Source organism: Rhineura floridana, chromosome 4 (assembly GCF_030035675.1).
Source record: "Rhineura floridana isolate rRhiFlo1 chromosome 4, rRhiFlo1.hap2, whole genome shotgun sequence".
NCBI classification, from domain to species: Eukaryota; Metazoa; Chordata; class Lepidosauria; order Squamata; family Rhineuridae; genus Rhineura; species Rhineura floridana.
In genome coordinates, this window is record NC_084483.1 from 50,160,528 (window position 1) to 50,183,334 (window position 22,807).

General features: G+C 40.8%; 1 protein-coding gene and 1 non-coding gene across 2 annotated transcripts in view; one reads left to right on the forward strand and one right to left on the reverse strand.

Annotated features, from left to right (window-relative positions):
* Positions 1 to 9,285: 9,285 nt before the first annotated feature.
* COL21A1 (collagen type XXI alpha 1 chain) overlaps positions 9,286 to 22,807 on the reverse strand; it is a 178,127-nt gene continuing 164,605 nt past the window's right edge. Inside the window, exons 25-30 of the mRNA XM_061622997.1 lie at positions 22,384 to 22,416; positions 18,568 to 18,714; positions 18,414 to 18,468; positions 17,890 to 18,090; positions 13,645 to 13,722; positions 9,286 to 10,839 (exon numbers count right to left, since the gene is read on the reverse strand). Coding sequence (XP_061478981.1) covers positions 10,652 to 10,839; positions 13,645 to 13,722; positions 17,890 to 18,090; positions 18,414 to 18,468; positions 18,568 to 18,714; positions 22,384 to 22,416 — 702 coding nt within the window. The 3' untranslated portion in view covers positions 9,286 to 10,651. The remainder of the gene's footprint in view (positions 10,840 to 13,644; positions 13,723 to 17,889; positions 18,091 to 18,413; positions 18,469 to 18,567; positions 18,715 to 22,383; positions 22,417 to 22,807) is intronic.
* On the forward strand, positions 17,478 to 17,547 carry TRNAS-UGA (transfer RNA serine (anticodon UGA)). Its single transcript has one exon. It is a non-coding gene; the product is annotated as a tRNA-Ser (tRNA).

Below are 22,807 nucleotides of genomic sequence, written 5' to 3' on the forward strand. Positions count from 1 at the left end.
TAGCATTCCGCGTGCGGGATGCCAGCATAGTTATTATCCTTCCCCAGTTAGGCTACAATCCTACAGCCAAAGGCTGGTTGAGCTTTCTTAGAAGTGGTGCAAGTGCCCCTCCACTGGCAGAGAGTGAGTTCATAGGTGTTTCAGAGTCCCGGCACCACAGCCCAAAAGCCCCTGCCCTTCGTATCTGTCCACCACACCTCCTATGGCAGAGGTCAACACCTACACTGTTGGAGGCCTCCCAGTACTCCTTCAGAAAGTTTTTCTGGTGTAGGTAACGGGGGGGTACAGTGTATGACGGGGTCATGTTGGGGTAACTGTGGATCCACAGGATCCCAAGCCGCCTTGTTTCCCCCACGACCCCAAAACTGCCCCCCAAAGCCACGATGGAGTCATTGAGAGGAGAGATGAAAAATTGCTCCTCCCTTTACCGACAGCAACTACCTGGCAGGCTTATGCTCTACCATGGATTCTCCCCCAAGGATAGCATTGTTGTGGGGCATGGCGCAGGGGAAGGAAGTATTGTCATACAAAGCCCTTAATCTCAGCCCTTGGGCAACAGGGCTCACACCACATTCAGCCTCTGATCTCTCATCAGGCACTGCCCACAGGTTTTCATGTTTTACCTCCACAGCTGTATGAGTGGAAATCAGAGATTTTCAGAGTATTTTTATGCTGGATAATCATCTCTGTGTCATTCTGTGTCATTTATTGTATTGTACTCAAACCATTCTTCTATCTGAAAGAACATCTGAAATAAATACACTGGCTTGGATCCTAAAGTGCTCACTATTCACACAGGGTGGGGCAGGGTGGGGTGGGTCCACCGAACCCCCTTCCATCTGCGGCTTCCTTTACCATATCCCACAATGTTTCTGAGTGTTCCCCAACCCTCAGGAGCTAGAAGATGGTGAGGGCTTCAGGAAGAATGGGAGACAGGAAAATCTCTCCCATGAACAGAACTCTGTAGTGTTCATGGAAAAGATTTGGATCAAAGTCAATTTAACATAAAAGCAACAAAATTACCAGCAAAACAGAATAATCCAGGAAAAGAGTTCAAATACTTCAGTAAGATTGAACTTTCGGAAAGAGAGACAAGGGTCAAAAGAAAAATGGTCCTAAGGCAAATAGAGCCAACACCAAACAGACCTCCCTTGGGAGAGTGTTTCAGAGTCCCAACACCACAACCAAAAAGACCCTGCCCTTCATATCTCCCCACCACACCTTCAATGGCAAGAAGAATACAGAACAGGGCCTCTAAGGTTCACCTTAATGGTTAGGCAAGTGCATATATAAGAAAATGATTCTTAGGCAGGGAAAGGGGACCTGCAGCTCTCCAGATGCTAATAGGCCGTGACTCCCATTATCCCTGACCACTGACCATGCTGGTTGGGACTGATAAGAGCTGGAATCCTAGAAGGGCCTGCTTACCAGAAAGAGCTGATATAATGAGGCCAGTTGCCATTTGATTTGTGACCTATCTTTATGATTGTTTTGGTACTTTTCTCCCAGGGGTGTAGTCATCCAGGGGCTTGGGGGGGGGGTCTTAGACACCTTACTTTTTGGGGAGCAGGGTCCCAGCAGGGTCCTTATGTCTCTATCATCTTATCAGCCAATCAGCATGAAATGGGAGTGTATTAGCCACCGAGACGAGTCTTCTAACATGCTTCCTTGTTCTTTCCTGCTGATTGGAGCCAATCAGAGTGAAAAGGTCAGCCACTGAGAAGACTCTTTCAGTAGCTAACACACTCCTCTTTCATGCTGATTGGCTCCTAGGGATGTCTGTTGTTGTGGGAGAAGGCATTAACAAGGATCTCATTCTCAACCCAGCAGCAAAAATAGGGCTGTGGCTATCATGAAGGGACCCTACACTTCTGCATTTGGCATTACGCTACTGTTTTCTCCTAAAACCCAGCTCTTTATCTAGGCCTATTAAGGTGCTTGAAACATGAACTGAATCAAATTTCTCTCCATCCCTGTTATAGAGTCATGAGGCCAGCACTCACATGCACTATCTGACTAGCTAGAAAAATGGGGGACAGACCATGGGGGAGGGGCGGACATACTTGCTTCTCCCACAGTTTTGCCAGGAGGATTTCTCTGCTGGTGGATCCAAAACCTTTGATGGACAGAAGAAGTCCTTCTGTTTGCAGAAAGCAAAGTCTTGGATTGAACCCTTCATGTTTAAGGCCCCAGTCCACTTATTTAGGGAGTAAGTCCCATTGAACTCAGACGGACGAAACTTCTGAGCAAACATGTTTAGGATTGCATTGTAAGAATATGTCCCCATACACCACCAAAGTCTTGTTTTTCTTTTTCCGTGGACTATGCTGTCTTAAAATAGCCTGCCAAAGACCACATAGCAGCTCATGGCAGGGCCAAGGAAATAATAATTTTAAAAAATCAGCTATGGTGTTTTGGGTTGCCACCCCTCTGGTTCCAAAATGGATATTAAAGAATTTTGCAGAGCTTATTAGCTATTGAGGTAATAGAATGTGTTAATAGTATTGGGAAGAAAACAAAAAAATCAGAGACATTTCTTGACGGAACATCAGCCCATGAGTTTGCACTGAGCTTTCCAATTCCAGTAATAGGATAAAAATAAGAAACAAGCCTCCATGGCAACATTTTGGCCTTGTCTACTACTCATCAAAGCATATTTGGTGACAAAGGTTTGGGATACCACAGCAAGGTCAGTTAATCCACTTCAGAAGAAGATGAGATCTTATTGAACCTGGCCCTCATGACAATGGTAGGCTAAACCATGGTTACTAGGACCGCACAAATGGGTGGGCTCCTAGATAGGAGCTTCCAGGTAGTTTGTTCCTCTGCATTCCTTTTTGCTCCTGCACCACCGTACAGTTCGGAGAGAGTTTAACCACAAGGCCTGGTTTGGACAATATGGAAGGTCTGTAGCTAAGTTGTAAAGCATCTACTTTGCATGCAGAAGGTCTGTGGTTCAATCCCTGGCATATCTGGGTGGAGCTGGCTGAGAACCCTGCCTGAAACCCTGGAGAGCAACTGCCAGTCTCTTTAGATGGTACTGAGCTAGATGGACCAATGGTCTGATTCAATATATGGCAGCTTCCTATGTTCCTCTACTAAGCCAAAACCTTGACTTAGCTCAGTGCAGTGTGGGAGCAAATAGGACCAGTGAAAAGCAAAGCAGCTACAAGCTCTTCTCTGTGAATCTTCGTGTTCGCACAGTCCCAGTAAGCCATAGCTTCTCTTACTGTGCTGTCTGAAGCACAAAAGTGATATGATTCAATCCTTCACCCCTCCCCATCAGATTCCATCTCTGGTGATTTTTAAGGAAACCTATCAAAATGTTGCCTTTTTCTTAAATTTTAGCCAATGTTTGGGGGATGGAGGGATTTGTTTTTATTGTCTATTCATCATAGTGCTTTGCATTGGCTTGAAAACTTTTGTATGGGATCCTTAACTCTGAAAATTGCTTTGAGGCTTTTTGTGGAAAGCAGCTAATAAATAAAAATAAATCATTTTAATGGAGTGTGATATGTGCTGATTGCTTTTATCTATTAAAATTTTATTTATGGCTCATATGTTAGCTGCCTTTGGAGCTACAAATAAGTAAAATACTTCTAAACCCTTCACTTGCTAAGCAAGAACATTTACAGTCTATGGTTGTGATTTAACCAAAGCTAATCAAGTTATAAGAGAGCCAGTGTGACGCAGTGGTTAGAGTGTTGCACTATGACCTGAGAGACCAGGGTTCGAATCCCCACATAGCCATGAAGCTCACTGGGTGACCTTGGGCCAGTCACTGCCTCTCAGCCTCAGAGGAAGGCAATGGTAAACCACCTCTGAATACCGCTTACCATGAAAATCCTATTCATAAGTCAGAATCAAGTTGAAGGCAGTCCATTTCCATTTTCAATCAAGTTATAATGTTCCAGTAATTGTAGTGAAACAGATTAAGGCTGCAATCCTATACACACTAACCTAGGAGTAAGTTCCATTGAAGTCAGTGTGGCTTATTTCTGTGTAGGCATAAATAGGATTGTAGTATTAAGCATGCATTAACTTCATATTCCATTGGAATCAATGGGACTTCACAGCACAACTCTAAATATGTGTACTCAGAAGTCTCATTGATTTCAATGAGACTTACCTAAAACTACTTAACTTTGGCTAGATTGTGCCTATGCCATGGAATAACCACATATATATTCCATGTGTGCATTATGTTTGAAACAATTGGATTAAAAAGTATCTTGACCACTGTAGTATGTTATTTTTAAACACTCACCCCTGTAAAAAAAAGAATGCATAATAATCCAATTCCAACATAAGCTTCTGGTTGCATCACTAATGTGTGTTTGGTCCAAAAGTATGAATAATATAAAATGTTCATTCAAATTTTTATTTTTTCTTAAAATTTATGTGGTTTAAGCTAAATGGCAAAAAGCATAATACTATTTCTGAATTTACGATTGTGGTTGCCATCGGAATGTTCCTTTTGGAGTCCAGAAACGATGGACATAAATAGAACATTTAATTATTTGGTGTTTCTTTGTTTTGCACTGATCTTTGTAAAGGCTATTTTGCTTCAGGGTTATAAAATCCAAGACTACAGCCTCAAGTATTCCAGATAAACTCTTTGAAATTTAATGAAATCAATAAATGCATTTTAAACTTATAGAAAAAGAAATGTAAACATAGAGGGTGATAGTCAGCGTCAGTCCTACTCAAGAGTAGATCCACTGAACTCAATAGACTTCAATCCATTACATTTCAGTGGGTCTACTCTGAGTATGAATAACACTGGATATTATGCAAAGAAATTTTAGAAAAGGAGGTCTCTTTTGTAGAAATGTCATGGCTTCCAGTTCAATACCATACTCCCTAAAAGACTTGTAATTACCCACCATCCAACAGGAAAAAAACCATTTCTTATGAGTTCTATAGTGGCAAGTGAGAGAGCTTATGTTCTTTTAATAGCTGTGGGAGAATCCACTGTTGCTACACCCTAAATGCTAAGCAGTAGAAAGATCAGTGTAAATTATTGACACACTTGTAATTAATTCATAAACACAAAACTTGTCCATTCAATGGCCCATATTAAGTTGCAACTCAGACACAATGAAAGCCAAGAAATAAAGCATAAGTTGGAACATACAAAGCTAGCACCATTTGCAACATAATGCTCCATTGTATGTGTTTTCTTTGTTGTGGTTTGGATGGGCTTATTGAGACGTTGGCTTACACCTATTTTGTTTTATGCTGCCAGCGTATTTTCTTTAGAGACTGTTGCGGAATGCTGATATCTGCACAACAATGTATACTACAATTGGATTTTTTTTTTGTATAGTGAGGTTGTATGCATGCCGAGGGGGGATACAATTGATGAGCTGCTTGCTACAAGTTTGGAATCATGTTTTGTTTAACTGATACACCTATTTGCACCCCAAGAATGATCTTTGGCCAAGGCCAGACTCCTATCTAAACTCCTTCCCTATATCTTTGGGAGAAGCTACACTCCACTGACAACACTCAGCTTCCTAGTGACTCCCTTGATGAATGACTGTGCCTAAAATACCTACATCATGACATTTTGACTTATCTCATATGGACAACTGGCATCCCCCATAATGAGCTGCTGAGTTCTAACTGGCATCAGAATGTTCATCCCTTCACAGAGCAATCCTAGGCATAGGAAGCTGGCAGAACCTATACGCTATTCCTGTTCCAAACACTGTTCAGAAACTGGGCTACTGCTAGCTGAACCAACCCGAGCCCAGCAGAGGTAAAACAAGCCTTTAAAATAGTGTTTGGCTTACACCACCCTTTTTGCCAATGTTATGTTCACCAAGTTGCCAGCTCATATGAGTGGAATACATGTCTCTCCTTGCCCTGCCCCAGCCTGCTCCCCCCCCCGGAACAGTCCTGTTTTGGGGACTGCGCCAGTTTATGTCATGCCTACTGAAGTTCCACCAGCTGAGCCCAAGCTGAGATAGCACAGCCCCCACTCAGCTGGGTTGATGACGTTACACCAGCATATTCTCAAACTGAGCCAGGACTCACTCATCCCAGCAGCTCTTGGTTTGGATTGTGCTGTCGGTGGCACTGACAAAGTAGCTGATAACAGCCAACCTATGCATTCATGATAAACAAAAGTTTTAATAAGCACACTTAAACCACCCACTTATATTTGAGGGGGAAAGCAAGCTGCAGGGCGCCAATCTAGAATATGCTCACAATCTGGATCAGGGCCCATTTCAGCTTTCTCCAATAAAATGAACTAATAAAATAAAATAATCTCCCTGGCTCCTGTTTTTGTGAACAGTTGCATTCCGTGCGGGTTTTGTTTTGCTGCCATCTGCTGGAGATCACATATGAAGGAATATAAACACAAAGCATCCATAGCAAGTAGCTTTTACTCTCTAGCCTGGACAGAAAAAACTGCATCTCCCCCTCCTCCACCCCATGCTTAAAAATGTAGGAAATATGGCACCTTTTGAAGAGCAATACTGCAAAAAAAAAAAAAAGCATAACTGCACAATTTCAGAGACTGTTCCAGTTGGACTCGCTAAAAAGGTAAAGGTGTCCCCGCACTTATAGTGCGAGTCGTTTCTGACTCTTAGGGTGACGTCTTGCGATGTTTACTAGGCAGACCGTATATATTGGGTGGGATTGCCAGTTCCATTCCCGGCCTTTCTTTACGCCCCAGCGTATGCCGGGTACTCATTTTACCGACCACAGATGGATGGAAGGCTGAGTGGACCTTGACCCCTTTTACCGGAGATTCGACTTCCTCCTTCCGTTGGAATCGAACTCCGGCCGTGAGCAGAGCTTTCAGCTGCGTTACCGCCGCTTACCACTCTGCACCACCGAAGTCTAAAACTATCAATTTATAACGAAACTAATAGAGCATTCCTAACTATAGAAAGCTGGTGGAAGTTACGCCTATTTCAAACTCCGTTCAGGAGGCATTTGACTTACATCACCCTTTTTGTGCCCTTTTTCTGCCAGGTCATGTGACTGAGCTGTAATAGATGTAAATGTCTCTTGCCCAGTTCCATCCCTTTTTGGGGACTTATGCCATCTTATGTTCTGCCAGCTGAGCCAGGGTGAGGGGCTTACACCGGTGTAGACCCAGCTCAGTGAGGAGAGCCCAAGATCTGCTGAATTCAAACTCATATTGGCGGATCTGAGGTTTGGCTTGCACTGTAAGAGCCCCTATAATATTCACAAACAATAACAGCAGCACCAGTCAGAAACCCATTTTAAATATTAATAGGATTGGGCAGCATGGTGTGTGTGTGTGTATGTCACAATCAAAATTGCACTTCTCAATCTCTTATGATAACCTTATTTGCAATTACAGACTTGAAGCCCACAGACAAAATATTTGTGAAATTCAGTGACACTGGGCATACCACCCCAACTCTATGGAAACAAAGTTCCCCAGCTTCCAGTCTTTGCCTATACAGTTCCTTCTTACAGCACATTTCTAATCCTGTTTCTAGGCTATGTGCAATTTATATACAACTCCCCGTTCTCTATGGCCCCTCTCTTCTTCAGTTTTATTTTTCCTTTTGCCCATCTTCGTCTCAGGGATATGCCTCAATAGAATCATAGAATAGTAGAGTTGGAAGGAGCCTATAAGACCACCAAGTCCAACCGTCTGCTCAAAGCAGGGATCCAAATCAAAGCATACCCGACAGGTGGGTGTCCAGCTGCCTCTTGAATGCCTCCAGTGTTGGAGAACCCACCACCTCCCTAGGTAATTGGTTCCATTGTCATAGTGCTCTAACAGGAAGATTTTCCTGATGTTCAGTCAAAATCTGGCTTTCTGTAACTGGAGCCCATTATTCCATGTCCTGCACTCTGGGATGATCAAGAAGAGATCCTGGCCCTTCTCCGTACACCCACTTTCAAGGTACCTTGAAGAGTGCTAAAATATCTGCCCTAAGTCTTCTCTTCTCAAGGCTAAACACTGCCATTTTTTTCAGTGTCTCATCATAGGGCTTTGTTTCCAGTCCCCTGATCATCCTTGTTGCCCTCCTCTGAACCCGTTCCAGTTTGTCTGCAACCTTCTTAAAGTGCAGTGTCCAGAAATGGACACAGTACTCAAGATGAGGCTTAACAGTGCCGAATAGAAGGGAACGAGTACTTCACACCATTTGGAAACTATACTTCTGTTAATGCAGCCTAAAACAGCATTTGCCTTTTTTGCAGCCACATCACTGTTGGCTCATATTCAGCTTGTGATCAACAACAATTCCAAGATCCTTCTCACATGTAGTATTGCGAAGCCAAGTATCCCCCATCTTATAACTGTGCATTTGGTTTCTTTTTCCTAGGGGTAGAACTTTGCACTTACCCCTGTTAAATTTCATTCTGTTGTTTTTAGCCCAATGCTCCAGCCTATTAAGATCCCTTTGAATTTTGTTTCTGTCCTCCAGAGTATTAGCTATCCCTCCCAATTTTGAAACATCTGTAAATTTGATAAGCATTCCCTGCGCCTCATCCAAGTCATTAATACAAAATGTTGAAGAGCACTGGGCCTAGGATCAAGCCCAGTGGTACCCCACTTGTGAGAAGGAATCATTGATAAGCAATCTTTGAGTACAATTCTGTATCCAACTGTGAATCCACCTGATAGTTGTTCCATCCAGCCCACATTTAGTTTGCTTGCTAATCAGAATATCATGGGGCACGTTGTCTAAAGCTTTGCTGAAGTAAAGCTATATTATGTCCCCAGCATTCCCACAGTCCACTCCTTCACCAACTCTGACTTATGTCTCTGCAAAACTCACCGTCTGCTCTGTCTCCCTTCTATTGGTGCTATTTGGATATCTGTAAAACATCCCATGACATCACAGCAACACAACCAATGTTTGAAAGGGAGGGGCTTCAGGGCAACTGTCAGATTATTGGCGCATGTAACACAGTACCTATTTCAAACATGATAGCTTCAGGAATGTTGGTCAAATGAAGAATCATTTCTTCTTTCAATATATGAAGACCACAAATTAGTTAGCCAATTGAGTGCTCACAGCTATATGTGTTTGCAGAGTCTTTCAGAATCCTTCCTATGATAAGAGGATTGTTTTGCAGATATATTGTGTATGCAGAACATTTACCTACACAGAAGATAATGGGGACTGCACACATACTTAGCATCATATTCAGGCAGTTGATCCACTGGGTAAAAAATGCTCTGTGGAATGTAATTCAGGTGAGTAATAACAACTCAGCTCAACAACTGAAAAAAACCTGCTTTATTAACACAAAATCTGTAAAAATTTAGTTTACCTTGAATGTCAAGCATATTACAATTGACAGAAAACCAACAACAAAAGGCCAGTTATAAAGCTTTGAATAAGTGCAATAAGACTCCTTGCATTAATATGTAAAATGGCGTCAAATTCTGACGGAAATTGTACAACTGAGCTGATTAGGATGCCAGCAGTGCTTCTTGATTGCATCTCATTTCACAAAATAAACACAGCAATGCCTTAATTAAAACATACGAAGAAGCAGCGTAACAAACATTGTACTTATGTAGTAAGCATAAAGCATAGCTTGTAAACTTTTGTTTGACAACTGCAGTCCTATGGAGCATAGCAAAAATGACAACACCCAGTTCTATAGTCAGCTGAAAAAATGAAATATAGTTAAGCTTTGTTGTGGTGTAGTGGTAAAGGTGTTGGACTATGACCTGGAAGACCAGGGTTCAAATCCCCACATAGCCATGAAGCTCACTGGGTGACCTTGGGCCAGTCACTGCCTCTCAGCCTCATGAAAACCCTATTCATAAGGTCACCATAAGTTGGAATCGACTTGAAGGCAGTACATTTACATTTTGTTGTGCAAAGGTATTATTTTAAAAAAAACCTTTGCCATACTATAATTAGAAACCATTTTTTTAAAAAACAACCAACAACACACAACCATTTTTAATTGTATAAGGTGCCTCTACAGATTCCGTTGCTTGTAGACAGAAATGTATAATAAACTATTTGCATAAATTCATTGAGGGCAACATGGGTAATAAAAACTGATTGAATGAAAATGTCAGATGTTAAAACAGCCCTTTTTAAAAATGACTTGGATTCTTGTTTTTCCCAAAAGAAATCTGTAACCAGTAAAATATGAAACATACAGAAATTGATTAAATTTGCAAACATATGAAATAACAACCAGCCATGTTCCATTAAAATTCAGATGCTGTATATTTAGGCTGGATAAGAAACACTTCACAGTGAATTACACCTGATCACCAAACACTGAGGGCCCAATCCAGCTTCCAGCAATGTTTGCCAGTGGACTTCAACAGGAAGCAACAGGATCATTAGTCAAACACTAGATTAAAATTTACTCTCCAATCCAGCTATAGTTAGTCATGTCTGAGAGCAATGGGATTTAAGTTAATTATGACAAACTGGTTTCATTGGTTTGAAAGGGACAATGCTAACTAAGCTTAACTGGATGGGATCAAGAGGTTTAATCAGCCCAAAGGCCTGACTCACATTTAGAGTCTTAAACTGAACATGGAATATTTTACCATATTACATTACACATCAGAGGTACTTTAGTTCCTGGGAAAGGAGATTATTGCCAGTCATCTTCCTGAGACTTGAAAGATCATCAAAGGCAAGGCTAGTGTGGTACTGACACTCCCAGATTAATAGTTTGGTCCTTTTCTAAATGGATCTCTTCCGACAATGACACTAAAACATAGAGATGGGTCACAAATGCCAGGAGGTCCAGTTTGCCCAGGACTTCCAGGGCTTCCACGGTCTCCATCTGCACCCGGTTTCCCGGGTTCTCCAGGACGTCCTTCTTTACTTATCCCAGGTGGGCCTTCAGGACCTTTACAATATAGGAAACATATATATGGGGAGTGTTTAGTGTCAACACAATATTCCAGTTGGATAAAGATTTCCAGCCTGACCCACATTGTCTGATTAAGTCAAAGTATTGACTTTTTAAACAATTTAGGTTTAAAGACATTGACAGGACTAACACACAAAAGAGGCTTGAGTGTTTCGGTAACAGAGAAATACTTGACAGCCCCTCATCCAGGCAGCTCTAGTAGTGACACAGGAGCATGACCCAGAAACAATGTAACTTGGGCTGAGGCTCTTCACCTCACTGATCCGGGGCAGTTTCTGTGATTCATCTGTACTGCCACCCTTAGCTGGGCTGCAAACTGCAAAAATTCTGCTGTTCCCACTGCTGCATTCTGAAGCGACTTGTCAGGCTGAAGCTCAAAGATTGTTCATGAATGTTCCAGACAAATCCTCTCTTTCCCTCCATTCTCAAGCTGGGAGACTTTGGAGAGAGGGTATAACTCAAAATGACTCTGCTTCTGATTGCCACAGTTTTGTTACAAGCCTCCTGGTATTTTTATCAAAGTCTTGAGGTGGGGGAACTTATTGCAAGGGATGGATTCCCCACCTCAAATCTAAACCCATTACTGCATAGCATTACCCCATCTCAAGCTTCTCAGGGAAACATTTATTTATTTATAAGAAGTATCACAAGAAAGAGATGTTTTAAAGGTGTATTTTTAAAAGATTGTTAAACATGTTTTGTTTTTAAGATGTTTTTAGTATTTTTGTTTGCTGCCCTGGGCTTCTTCTGGAAGGAGGGTGGGATATATATTTAATTTTTAAAAAATAGCTGCACCATTTCCTGGGCTGGGAGTAAATTCCACTGAACTCAATAAGCATGCAAATGATCAGACCTGGCTTTCCCCTCCTTTCCCTCTCCTCTCCCTTCCTCCTCCCCTCCCTTCTTCCTTCTTCCACCTCCCATGCCGACTCCAGGCTTCCCTCCCCATGGTCAGTTTTACCTATCCTAAGCATGATGACATGGGAGTAAATCCCACTGAAGTCCATAAACATGCAAATGATCAAACCTGCTCTCCCCCTCCCCCTCCTGCCTGCTCCCCTCCCCCTCCCCCTCCTCCCCTCCCCATCCCCTGTGGTCAGTTTTACTTATCCTAAGCATGACTGCAGGGGAGTAAATCCCACTGAACTCAATAAGCATGCATATGATCAATCCATTCTCAGCAAAATTGCATAGGATCCCATTTCTTACCTCCCGGATTACAAAGCAAAGAAATTCACTAATAGTCAAAAAACCTTGTGGTTTAAGAATGTACCTATAGCCAACAGATATTTCTATCAAACTTTAAAAAGCAGGGAAATTGGGCAGCTATAGTGAATGTACCAGGGGAGCAAGAGACCTGACCTCCTCTCTGAGATATTGTACTGCCCTACAAATTTGTCAAACAGCAAACACACTTTGGGTTTGTCTTTCACAGTCCAATCTACTTCCAGTGTAGCCTGGAAGAATTTGGTAACATGTGCCTCTGAGCATATGGTGAGTGGTGGCAACACCTGCAATCACCCCAAATAACAGAAACAAGACATGCTGTGCTGATCTTGTTTTAGCAGGGAGGAAGCAACAATATTAAAACAGTCGATATAGTTCAGATAGTCACTTTAAATATGTTTGATTTACTTTGCAATTTTAGTGAAGTTTCCTATAGGAAATCATTTTCTTTTCCTTCCGTTTCTGTGAATATGTGAAGTACAGCAATACTTTGCAACACTAAAAAAACCTCCAAAAAGAGTTGTGGAATAATGGCACTGACTATTTTGCAGAATAGTTTCCAATGGACATGAGGAGTGCCTCAGTTTGCACAAGATCAAACAGTGGGAGGTGAAATATATTCTAGCAAAATTCTAGGTGTGCTCTATGTTTTTAATTGACCGTGCCCACCTTTCCTTAAGTGGAGTAGTTTAAGCAATAGCAGGCTGAACACATGCATCTTGGGCAAACCAAGTTTGTTTTTTCAGACAGCTAAAGTCATTGTTTAAGTAGCAACATATTGTAATCAGTCTGATTTTACATCAAACTGCAATTTCAGATTCAACTGTTAATGCACCCAAAATAGAAATAGAACATAATCTCCAGTTTGAAACACAAAAGGCTGTCTTCACCATCATATGACATTGACCAATAAAAAGGCTTTGAAATTAATAAAAATAAATTTGACACAGATTTCTACGATGAATAATGAGAGAAATGTAATTTTCTAGGTTAGAATCTCTGTAGAAATGGTAGTAACACAGAAACGAAGCAGAGTAAGAAGAACACCAACAGACAAAAATGTAATTCTCCATCTTTGGAGATGGCAGGTGTTGCCACCACTCACCATATGCTCAGAGACACATTACCAAATTCTTCCAAGCTACACAGGAAGTGGATTGGGCTGTGAAAGACCAACCTAAATAGTGTTTGTATTTTGACAGCTTTGTAGGGCAGTCCAATACCTCAGAGAGGAGGTCAGGTCTCCTGCTCCCCTGGTGCATTCACTATAGCTGCTCAATTTCCCTGCTTTTTAAAGTTTGATAGAAATATCTGTTGGCTATAGGTACGTTCTTAAACCGCAAGATTTTTTGCCTATTAGTGAATCAATATGGTATCTTGCTTGAATAAAATAGCAATTTCAGGCCATAGTCTTGATGACAGCTTCTGTAGAAGACACCCCCTAAAGCCAACCATAAGTGACTCTATCCGAGAGTCAGTTAAGAGGCACATCCTAAGAACAAGTCACCTCCAAAATAATTAAACATCATAAATATCTGGCTTGCCAAACAATACCTGGAGGTCCTGGAGGGCCCTGCATTCCAGGGACTCCAATTCCTTGGCTACCTTTACCTCCGTTTTTTCCAGGTGGTCCTGCAAAGTACCAAACATAATATACATAAGTCAGTAATTCTCAAACTGTGCACTAAGTCACACTACTGCACTGAGAAATTAATTAAACATTCCCATGAGCTCAACGTTTCTATTATGGCATGATTCAGTGGTTCGACAGTGCTTCCATGTAATCTGGTTCTGATGTGGGGGGGAGGGTGGATTCTGCTGTATTTCTGCATCAGCGATGATTTGACCATGCAATCACTTTCAGTAACACATGCATCAGAATTCGGCAGTCTCAGAGGAGGCTGTCCACCTAAGTTTGCTTGAGTCCCTTTTATGCTGTTGCCTCTTTCCAATCAGGGGACATGTCAAAATCAATGATTCATGCAGAAATGTAGTGAGTGGGTTAAGTTACACACTCTAATAATATTAAACCTTAGGGGCCATAAAAATCAAGTGTGCCTCCTATTTTAATTCAGGAAAAGGAGTGTATCAAATTATCACTAGTATTTTAATCTGTTTTTACCTTTTTGTACACCACCCTGAGAGCTTGTTGCTATAGGGCGGTTTAGAAACGTAATAAAATAAATAAATAAATAAATAAATAAAATCAGAGGTTAGGGGTATGTTATATTAATTTTTTTAAGAACAAAAAGGCAGATGTACAGCCAGTATAGAGAAATAGGTGATATAATTGTGCCCTAGGAATGGGGAGAACCAAGTGAAGATTCCTGCTCAGCTCTGAAACTCAGTGGGTGACCTTGGGTTTGTCACTCACTCCCTGCCTCACAGGATTATTTTGAGAATCAAAAGTGGGGGGAGTTCTGAGATCCATTGAGGAAGAGCAGGATATAAATGTAATAAATAAAATAACTAGTGTGATGAAAGAGGCTTAGGATCCCAAGGAAGCTGATTCAATGTGGAAATATTATTCCAGATGCATTTAAGACTACAGATCAAACAAAATTTCTGAAATGTGAAACAAGCTGTACCAGACTGCATATTATAATAACTCTATTTATGTCTTCAGACCACATACTTCAATTAAAAAATGCTTAAAATAATCTTGTGGTTCATGGGTATATTACACATTATACAAAACTGGAAAAGCAAAAGAGGAAGGCAACAAGAATAATTGAAACAAGTTTTCAGTTCATGTAACTGGAGTTTTGGAGAAGAAGGGCTCAAGTTTTAAGAACACGGATGAAGCTTGAAATGGGTATCTGGCAATGTAAATTCAACCTGGCTCTGCTTCATGTGGCAGTAAGTCTCAAAGAAATGAGTATCTTCTCAATGGGCTTCCTTCACTACAAATTGGTGCATGGAATTACAGTCAGGTGAGGCAAAAAAGAGCAAGGCATAAAAGTAGACTCAGCTGCAATTTGGAAATGGAAATATTTGTACTCAAGGGTGATATATAAGTCTGCACATAAAAGAAGTAAGTTCAAACTAACCCACTTTGGGGGGGGGGGTTCAAGAGATAGAGACAGTAACTAATTTTAAACTCCTCTTAAATTCACATTCAGAAAAAGCTGTAGCTCAGTGGTAGAGCATCTGCTTTGCATGCAGAATGTCCCAGTTTCCTGGAGAGCTGTTGCCACTCAGCATAGACAACACTGAGCTAAACGGACCAATGGTTTGACATGGTATTAGGCACCCATCCTGTGTATATATGTATAAATAAACTCAGCTTTCCCAGATTCTGATTCCTAACTAAACATTTGGGGTACTGTTTTTATTTAGCTTTTAAAAAGTTGTGATTGTTTTTTGTATGAATTTATATTGATATTTTTCTAACTATATTTTATGCAAACCAATTAGGTTTTTTATATTAAGCAAAATAAACATGTCATAAATCAATCAATTGAAAAATATCCTCACGTGTTAATATGTCTTTTTTTTTAGACAATATTTTTGCCTAACAACCTCAGTGCCAACTCTTAAGGAATCTTTTAGCATATAAAGGTAACTGAGCCTTTCCAAGAATCTAATACAAGATCCAGGCTATGATCCTATATCAACTTGCTTGAGAATAAACCCCACTGCACTCTGTTGGGTTTTCTTCTGAGTAGGCATGCATAAAATGTCATCATTGGTTTGCTTGATAGGGCTGGGGTTGTTTTGATTTTGTTGCTGTTATTTTGCTTCTGTGATTGCAACTGAAGTTCAGAAGCTCTTCACACAGATTAAAAATATCCGTTCGGGTGGTTTTCACTTTCATCACAGATACTTTCCACATAATTGCTCTCCCTTGGCTCTCACGGGTAAATGATAGATTTCCTAGGCTTTCCAACATTACTCATACACACCCAATTCCTCAAGTAGGTGGAATAAAAATAAAATGGGAGAGGAGGATCGATCTTCCCCAAACCCAAAACAGGATGGCTAACCTCTAGTATGGGGCCTGATCTAGCACTCCGAAAGCAAACTTTTCTTCCTCCCACAAGACAACACTGATTGTGGAGGCAATAGCAAAAGGAAAAATATGAAGTAGACACAACACTGGGGTATGTCAAGACCAGCGTGTGGATGGGGATACAAGTCATCCCCTCCCCAATCATCATATTGCTTGAATAAACACAGAAGGGGCAATACCCCCTCTACCTCAGAGGGGGGGATACCCTCTCCTTCCCAGCTGATCTGCAAGGATCAGCTGAGGAGGAAGAGCTGTATGTATACCTGTGTGTGTGCGTGCACACGCGTGCTGGTATGTGACCCCCGGATGTGAGTGAATGTGGCTTTTGAGCCAAAAAAGGTTAGCCACCCTGTCTTAGAAAATGATGTGTATAAAACAGTGCAATTTAAAGGAATAAATACACAAGCATGGGCACACTCATGGGTTTCAACAAAGAAGGCTCAGGCTGTTATGGTTTAAAGATATTAACTCTTACATTTCTCCTGATTTAGGTACCTCCTAGTGTCCTAATGGATATAATTTAGGGAAACTGAAACATAAAAGGAACAGGACTTGGAAATGTAAACCAAGTTCAAAGAATGCTCATGCGCTTCAAATTACTTCACTAATGTGATCCTCATGTTAACAGTAAACAGCTATGTGCAACCAGTTCACTACAATTATTATTTTATGAGATACGATTGTTTTTGCAAACATTATAATCCATTCTTTTCAAACAGTTTTTTAAAGTATTCCTTTGCTATAGTAGAAAATAATAGAAAATTATGTTTGAAAAACACATAATAGAACCTATTGCTTTCAGAAAAAGGCAGAAGATCAGAATGTTTAAAACAGCACCACTCCAGGAACTTGCTGGTCCATTGTGCTTGACATGAGACAGTCTGATGTGTGGCCAAGGTTATAATTCAACTGTTTAAATCCCTAGACCAGTATTTTTCAAACTATGCGCACATACTTTGGTGTTAAGACTGTTAAGACCCAACACCACTAATTTTAGAAATTAAACACTGGAAAGAACACAAAGCAAAATTCATGACATTTGAACAGGGAATATTTATTAATTAATCATTTCTCCCCAAGTGTACAGTACACAGAACAGAATGATACGGTTGGAAAAGTTAGCAAACTTCTGCCCTTGCATGTTTTTTTTTTTTTAATTTATTTTGTTGATGGATGGAAGTTTCAAAAGGTGCAATGTTAGGGGAGATTCAATAGGGGAGGGAAGAGTCCTATTTAGGCATGATACAAACTTGCAAGTGCCCTGTATGAAGAGCCGTATTGCAGGACATGCCTTGCATGCAGAAGGCCCGAGGTTCAACCCTTGGCATTTCCAGGTAGGACTGGAAAAGGCTCATCTCTGAAATTGTGTTAAAAGGGACGTAGCTCAGTGGTAGAGCCTCTACTTTGAATGCAGAAGATCCCAGGTTCAATCCCTGGCATCTCCAGACAGGGCTGAGAGAGACCCCTGCCTGAAATCCCGGAGAGCTGCTGCCAGTCAGTGTAGACAATACTGAGTTAGATGGACCAATGGTCTGACTCAGGGTAAGGCAGCTTCTACCCTCATGGGTTTGTTCCTCAAAAAAAGGAGATTCACACTGGGAAACAGCCTGGGGAGTCTATGGATCACCTGCAGCTGTATCTGTTGCCCCAGCTGAGTAGCAATGTGCAAGTAAGCTACAAAGCAACTTGATTGCTGATGCTTCTTACAGCCTCTGGTTCAATTTCTATTCAAAACACATATCTGGACTGGAAAGAGAATGTGCTTTGTGAGACATCCGTACGATTACCTTTTGCCCCACGAGATCCATGACGCCCAGGAGCTCCTGTCAGGCCTGGAACACCATCGTTTCCTTGCAAACCAGGAAATCCTCGAGGACCTTGTGGGCCTGGTGGGCCTGGTGGGCCAGGAGGCCCTGGGGAAGCACCATGAGACTGGCAACGGTCACAGTGTTGTAACCTCCCATTCTGAAGTATAGTAGGCAACTGGGCTAAGGATAATTCAGACAAAAAGGCTTAGATAAAAAGGAATAGACAAAGCCCAACTGATCACCAAACTATATCAAATTGACTGAAAATATAATTGTAAGGAATTGAAAAGGCTCCATCTATCTAAGCACATGCTCAACCACCCCTTGATATCAGTGGGATTTAAAGTTTGCTTAATTTTGGCTGGGTCATGCCCTCAATGTATTTTCTTCAAATCTTTGCACATTGTAAGGGATTTTGGCACGTGCCCTCAAGCTCACAGAGGGGCATCCCAGTAATCTGACTACAGTGCAGTGCTGTAAATCAATTACGACTGGGGACTCACTTCTCAGTACATCTGCGCAAACTTGCCGAATAAATTCTTCTGAAAAGCCTCTTCCCTGAATTGAACAGAGAAGCATTAAAACGGTTGCATGGGCTCATTTTAAAAACAAAATGGGCCAGCATGAACAAAGGCAGATGCAAGGTGGCATACATACAGGTTTTCCATCTGAGCCAGGAGTTCCGGGAGACCCCCTCTCTCCTTGCGCTCCTCTTGGGCCTGGTGGACCAATCAAACCATGCACCCCAGGTTCTCCTTTCTGTCCATTGGAGCCACTAATGCCAGGATCGCCTTTCTCACCTTTCTGAAATCAGAGGCAAGAGCTGCAATAGCCAACACCTAACGATTCACTGCAAGCATGTTCACTGTTTTAATGAAAAAAATATGCATGCCAAATAAGGCCAGCTGAAGAAAAAAAAAAACAAGGAAGTATTTTTATATGCAAGTTTCACTACCTTACTGTGTACCTGGTAATAGTTAAACCCTGACAAAGCCATTTCATGTACTAGACCAGCCTTCCCCAACCTGCTTTCCCCTGGACATTTCAGGCTACAACCAGGGGCGTAGCTGTGCGGGGTCTCAGGGGGTCTTAGACACTTTACTTTTTTGAGAGCAGGGTCCCAGTAGGGTTCTTATGTCTCCAGCATCCTACAAGCCAATCAGCATGAAAGAGGAGTGTATTAGCCACTGAGAAGAGTCTTCTAACATGCTTCTTTGTCCTTTTCTGCTGATTGGAGCCAATCAGAGTGAAAGGTGGTGAGTCAGCCACTGAGAACACTTCTCACTGCTAACACTCTCCTCTTTTATGCTTATTGGTTCCCAGGCATTAAGAGGGATCTCGTTCTCGACCCCACAGCAAAAAAGCGGGGAGGGGGCCTGGCTGTGATTAACATGAAGAGACTCTCACTTCTGAATTTGCCACTCCACTACTGGCTACAACTATCGTCCCTGGCCAACGGCTACACTGGGGACTGATGAAAGTTGGGAGTCCAACAACATTTGGAGGGCACCAGGTTGAGGAAGGCTGGATTAGGTTTATAGGGAAACATCCCTGAATGATGCAAAAACCAAGAAAATAAATGGTTTTCTCTCCAACTCCCTTCCATTCTGTGCTAATTAAATTAACAAGAGCCTAGATGATGTGAAAGAAAAAAATGAGAAAATTAACTGAATTGAGAATACATGATTATTTATTTATTAGATTTATATCCCACCTTTCCTCCCAGTAGGAGCCCAGGGTGGCAAACAAAAGCATTAAAAACACTCAAAAACTTCATAAAAATAGACTTTAAAATATATGGAAACAAAACATTCTTAAGAACATATTAAAACAAAACAAAAAAAGCTTTAAAATGAAGTTATGTTAATACAGGGGGAATAGTTATAGCAGGACAGCCTCATCAAAGCCATGGTATTTCCTAAGAGGAACTACACATTGCAGCCACAATCTTATGCAGGGTTGAATGTGAAGTCATTGATTTGAATGGCTTAAAATGTGCTTAATTTCTATGTAGGATTGTAAACTGCAATGATTTGGACTGTTTTTCAAATAAAAAGCCAAAGCCATTTCAGCTGCAACAGATTATATTCTATGGCTACTGAGATGTATGTTTTCAGAACACACGTTATTCTTGTGATTGAAATGTGCTTTAACTCTTTTTAATATTGTATTTTAGATTTTGTAACCCACCTATTGGGACATGTTGGTGAAGGGTGGGCAATAATAATAATAATAATAATAATAATTTCTCAACAAACGTTTGGACTTGGACTTGGTAACATATGCCACAACAAACAATTAGGATAAATGTTATGTGTATTTCCAATGGTATTTGACACCTGTAAGGCTTAACTGTATTTATAATTATGTTAATTATACATGCTGGAGATGTAAATTTGCAAACTGAGATATGGCCCATTTTTGTTGTTGTTTTGTTCTAAGATAAGGAGGTTGTAGGCTACTGTTTGATCCTTTAATTGTATTGTCTGGTTTTGTAAAAGATTTCGTGCTGCTTGTAGATGTAGAAATGGTGGTGCATTTTTAACAGCTACTTGGATGCTGATCTTAACAAACTGGAAGAAAACAAGAACACCAACTATCAGATCACTTTAAAAAATCCTTTGAGGCAGAGCTGCTTGTTCACAGTGGCCTCGTTCACAGGTAATACTAAGCCATGGTTAACTTAACCAAGGTTTATTAATCAAAAAGAAACCATGGTTTATTATCATGGTCAAGCTACTCAGCTGGCTTCAGATGAGTAAATAAACTACTGATCTGGCACTAGTGGGTTGGGACCAACTACAGGGACACAGCCTGACCTAAGGTGGGTTGCAACCCTTTTGTTCTGTAGAAACAAAAGCCAGAGCAATGATTGTGATATTATTCTGATACTGGCCAATAGTCTTTATCCTCCTGGCTGTTTATTTGCCAGTGTAAACAATTTTAGGAAAAGGTTCAACTTACCTATGGACATTCAGGAGTCTTTACTGTGAGGTCTCTGAATGAAAACTGTAACAGCTTGCAGAATTTGGCCAGAACCTTGTTGCGAACACATTTTTCTGGAACATCTCTTTGTTTTTTAATGGCCAGCAATATCCTATTCATGACCTTTATTACTGATCCTGGGGCAAGGGGGAGGTGTCCAGCAGGAAAGAAGCTGGGCCTACCTTCTCCCAGAAGTCCTTGGCCTTTTTGCAGGGTTTTTCTGCTTTACTTGGCTCTCCTTGCTTGATGCCTCACCCCCTCACAACCATGGATTGCTCTGGGTCATCCAACCCAACCCGTAGTGATCTGTGGCTGAACCTCACTCATCTGAGGCCTGAGTACTTCCAAAGAGGCCCAATTTGGCTTGGAACTCAGCCAAATGCAGTGCAAGCCTTAGTTTTCAGCCATTTTCAGTAAAACAGTGACTTCAATGTTTAGTCTGACTTCCAATCTGAAATGGTTTTGCAGAGATATGTTCCCTTACAGAGCACATAAATTAAAAATTATCATTAACAAACAATTTGGCATTTTCAAAAATGTTAACCAAACAAAATATAGAAAAGCAAGGACTATGATCTAATAATATTTATTACTATTTATTGAAAGCATGTATTCTGCTTTCCTTTTTTAAAAAAACACTCAAAGTGGCTTACAACTAGGGATGGAAAGGTCTATCAATTTTGGTTCTCCCGGTTTTTCATTTTTCCAATCTTAAAATCAGTTATCCACATTTCTACAGCAATTGTAGCCTCAACCAGATGTTGGGCATTCAGTGTCGATAGCCCCATCCCGTGGAACACCTTTCCAGCATAGATTTAGTAGTCATCCTAGCTTTTCACTTTCAGGTATCTTTTGAAATTTCTTTGTGCCAACAGGCCTATGAAGCTGTTTAAAATTTTTTTTAATAGCCAGTCATTTTAATGATTGCTTTGTATTGTTTTAAAACGTTTTTATGTTGTTGTACACTGCCCTGATGTTTTGCCAGAGTGGTGTATAAATACTTTTATATATAAAATACATAAAAATATATTTTTTAAAAAAATCCTCATGAAAATTCATCAGCATGTTAGTGCTAATATCTCCTGCTAAATCCATTTTTGTATGTAGTTTTGACTAATGTACACATTTTTGCAAGCAATTTCTCCTAATATAATGAACTTTATTTAGTATGTTATTTTCACCAATATAATTACTGCTATGCACATTTCCCCCTAACACATGCATTTTGGAAACCCCTTTTTTGATTGAAGAACTCAACTGCAAAATTCAGATAACTGCACATTTTTGTTTTGGTGCTCATATTGTTTCACAAAGTGAGAATTTGATAAATTTGGCTTTAAATGCAAAATGAACCACATTTCTCCCCCATCCCTACTTGCAACAACAACATTAAAACAAACAGCCAAGACGAAATGCATGATAAAACTAAGCAGTCGAAAGAGACAGGGACAGGAAAAATGTTGGGGTGTATAACACAGCAAGACATACCTCTCCTTTTTCTCCATTTAATCCTGAGGTTCCCTTTAGGAATCAAAATGATAGAAGACATTAATAAAATATACTGAGTTATTGTCATGATGTTTCATGTCTACCAACATAAGTTTAAACTATATATTAAAAATGTATTAAAATGACACATGCTAGAGAGATAATCTCCAAAATTTGATGGCCAAGCATCTAGAGATATGGAATATTTATTCATCGTGATATCTAAGAGCTTGAAACATATTTCTCCCCAAATTCACTCTGCAATTTTAAAGGAAGGGAAGGACAACCGTGGTTCATAGCTATGTGCCCTGGATTGGATCCAGAGAATTTGAAGGTTCTGAGTCTTTCGACATTGCCCACATCAGACCACCTTTTTCATCAGGTCCCCACTTATGTCGAAGTCACTCTTGCATTGTCTTTTTTT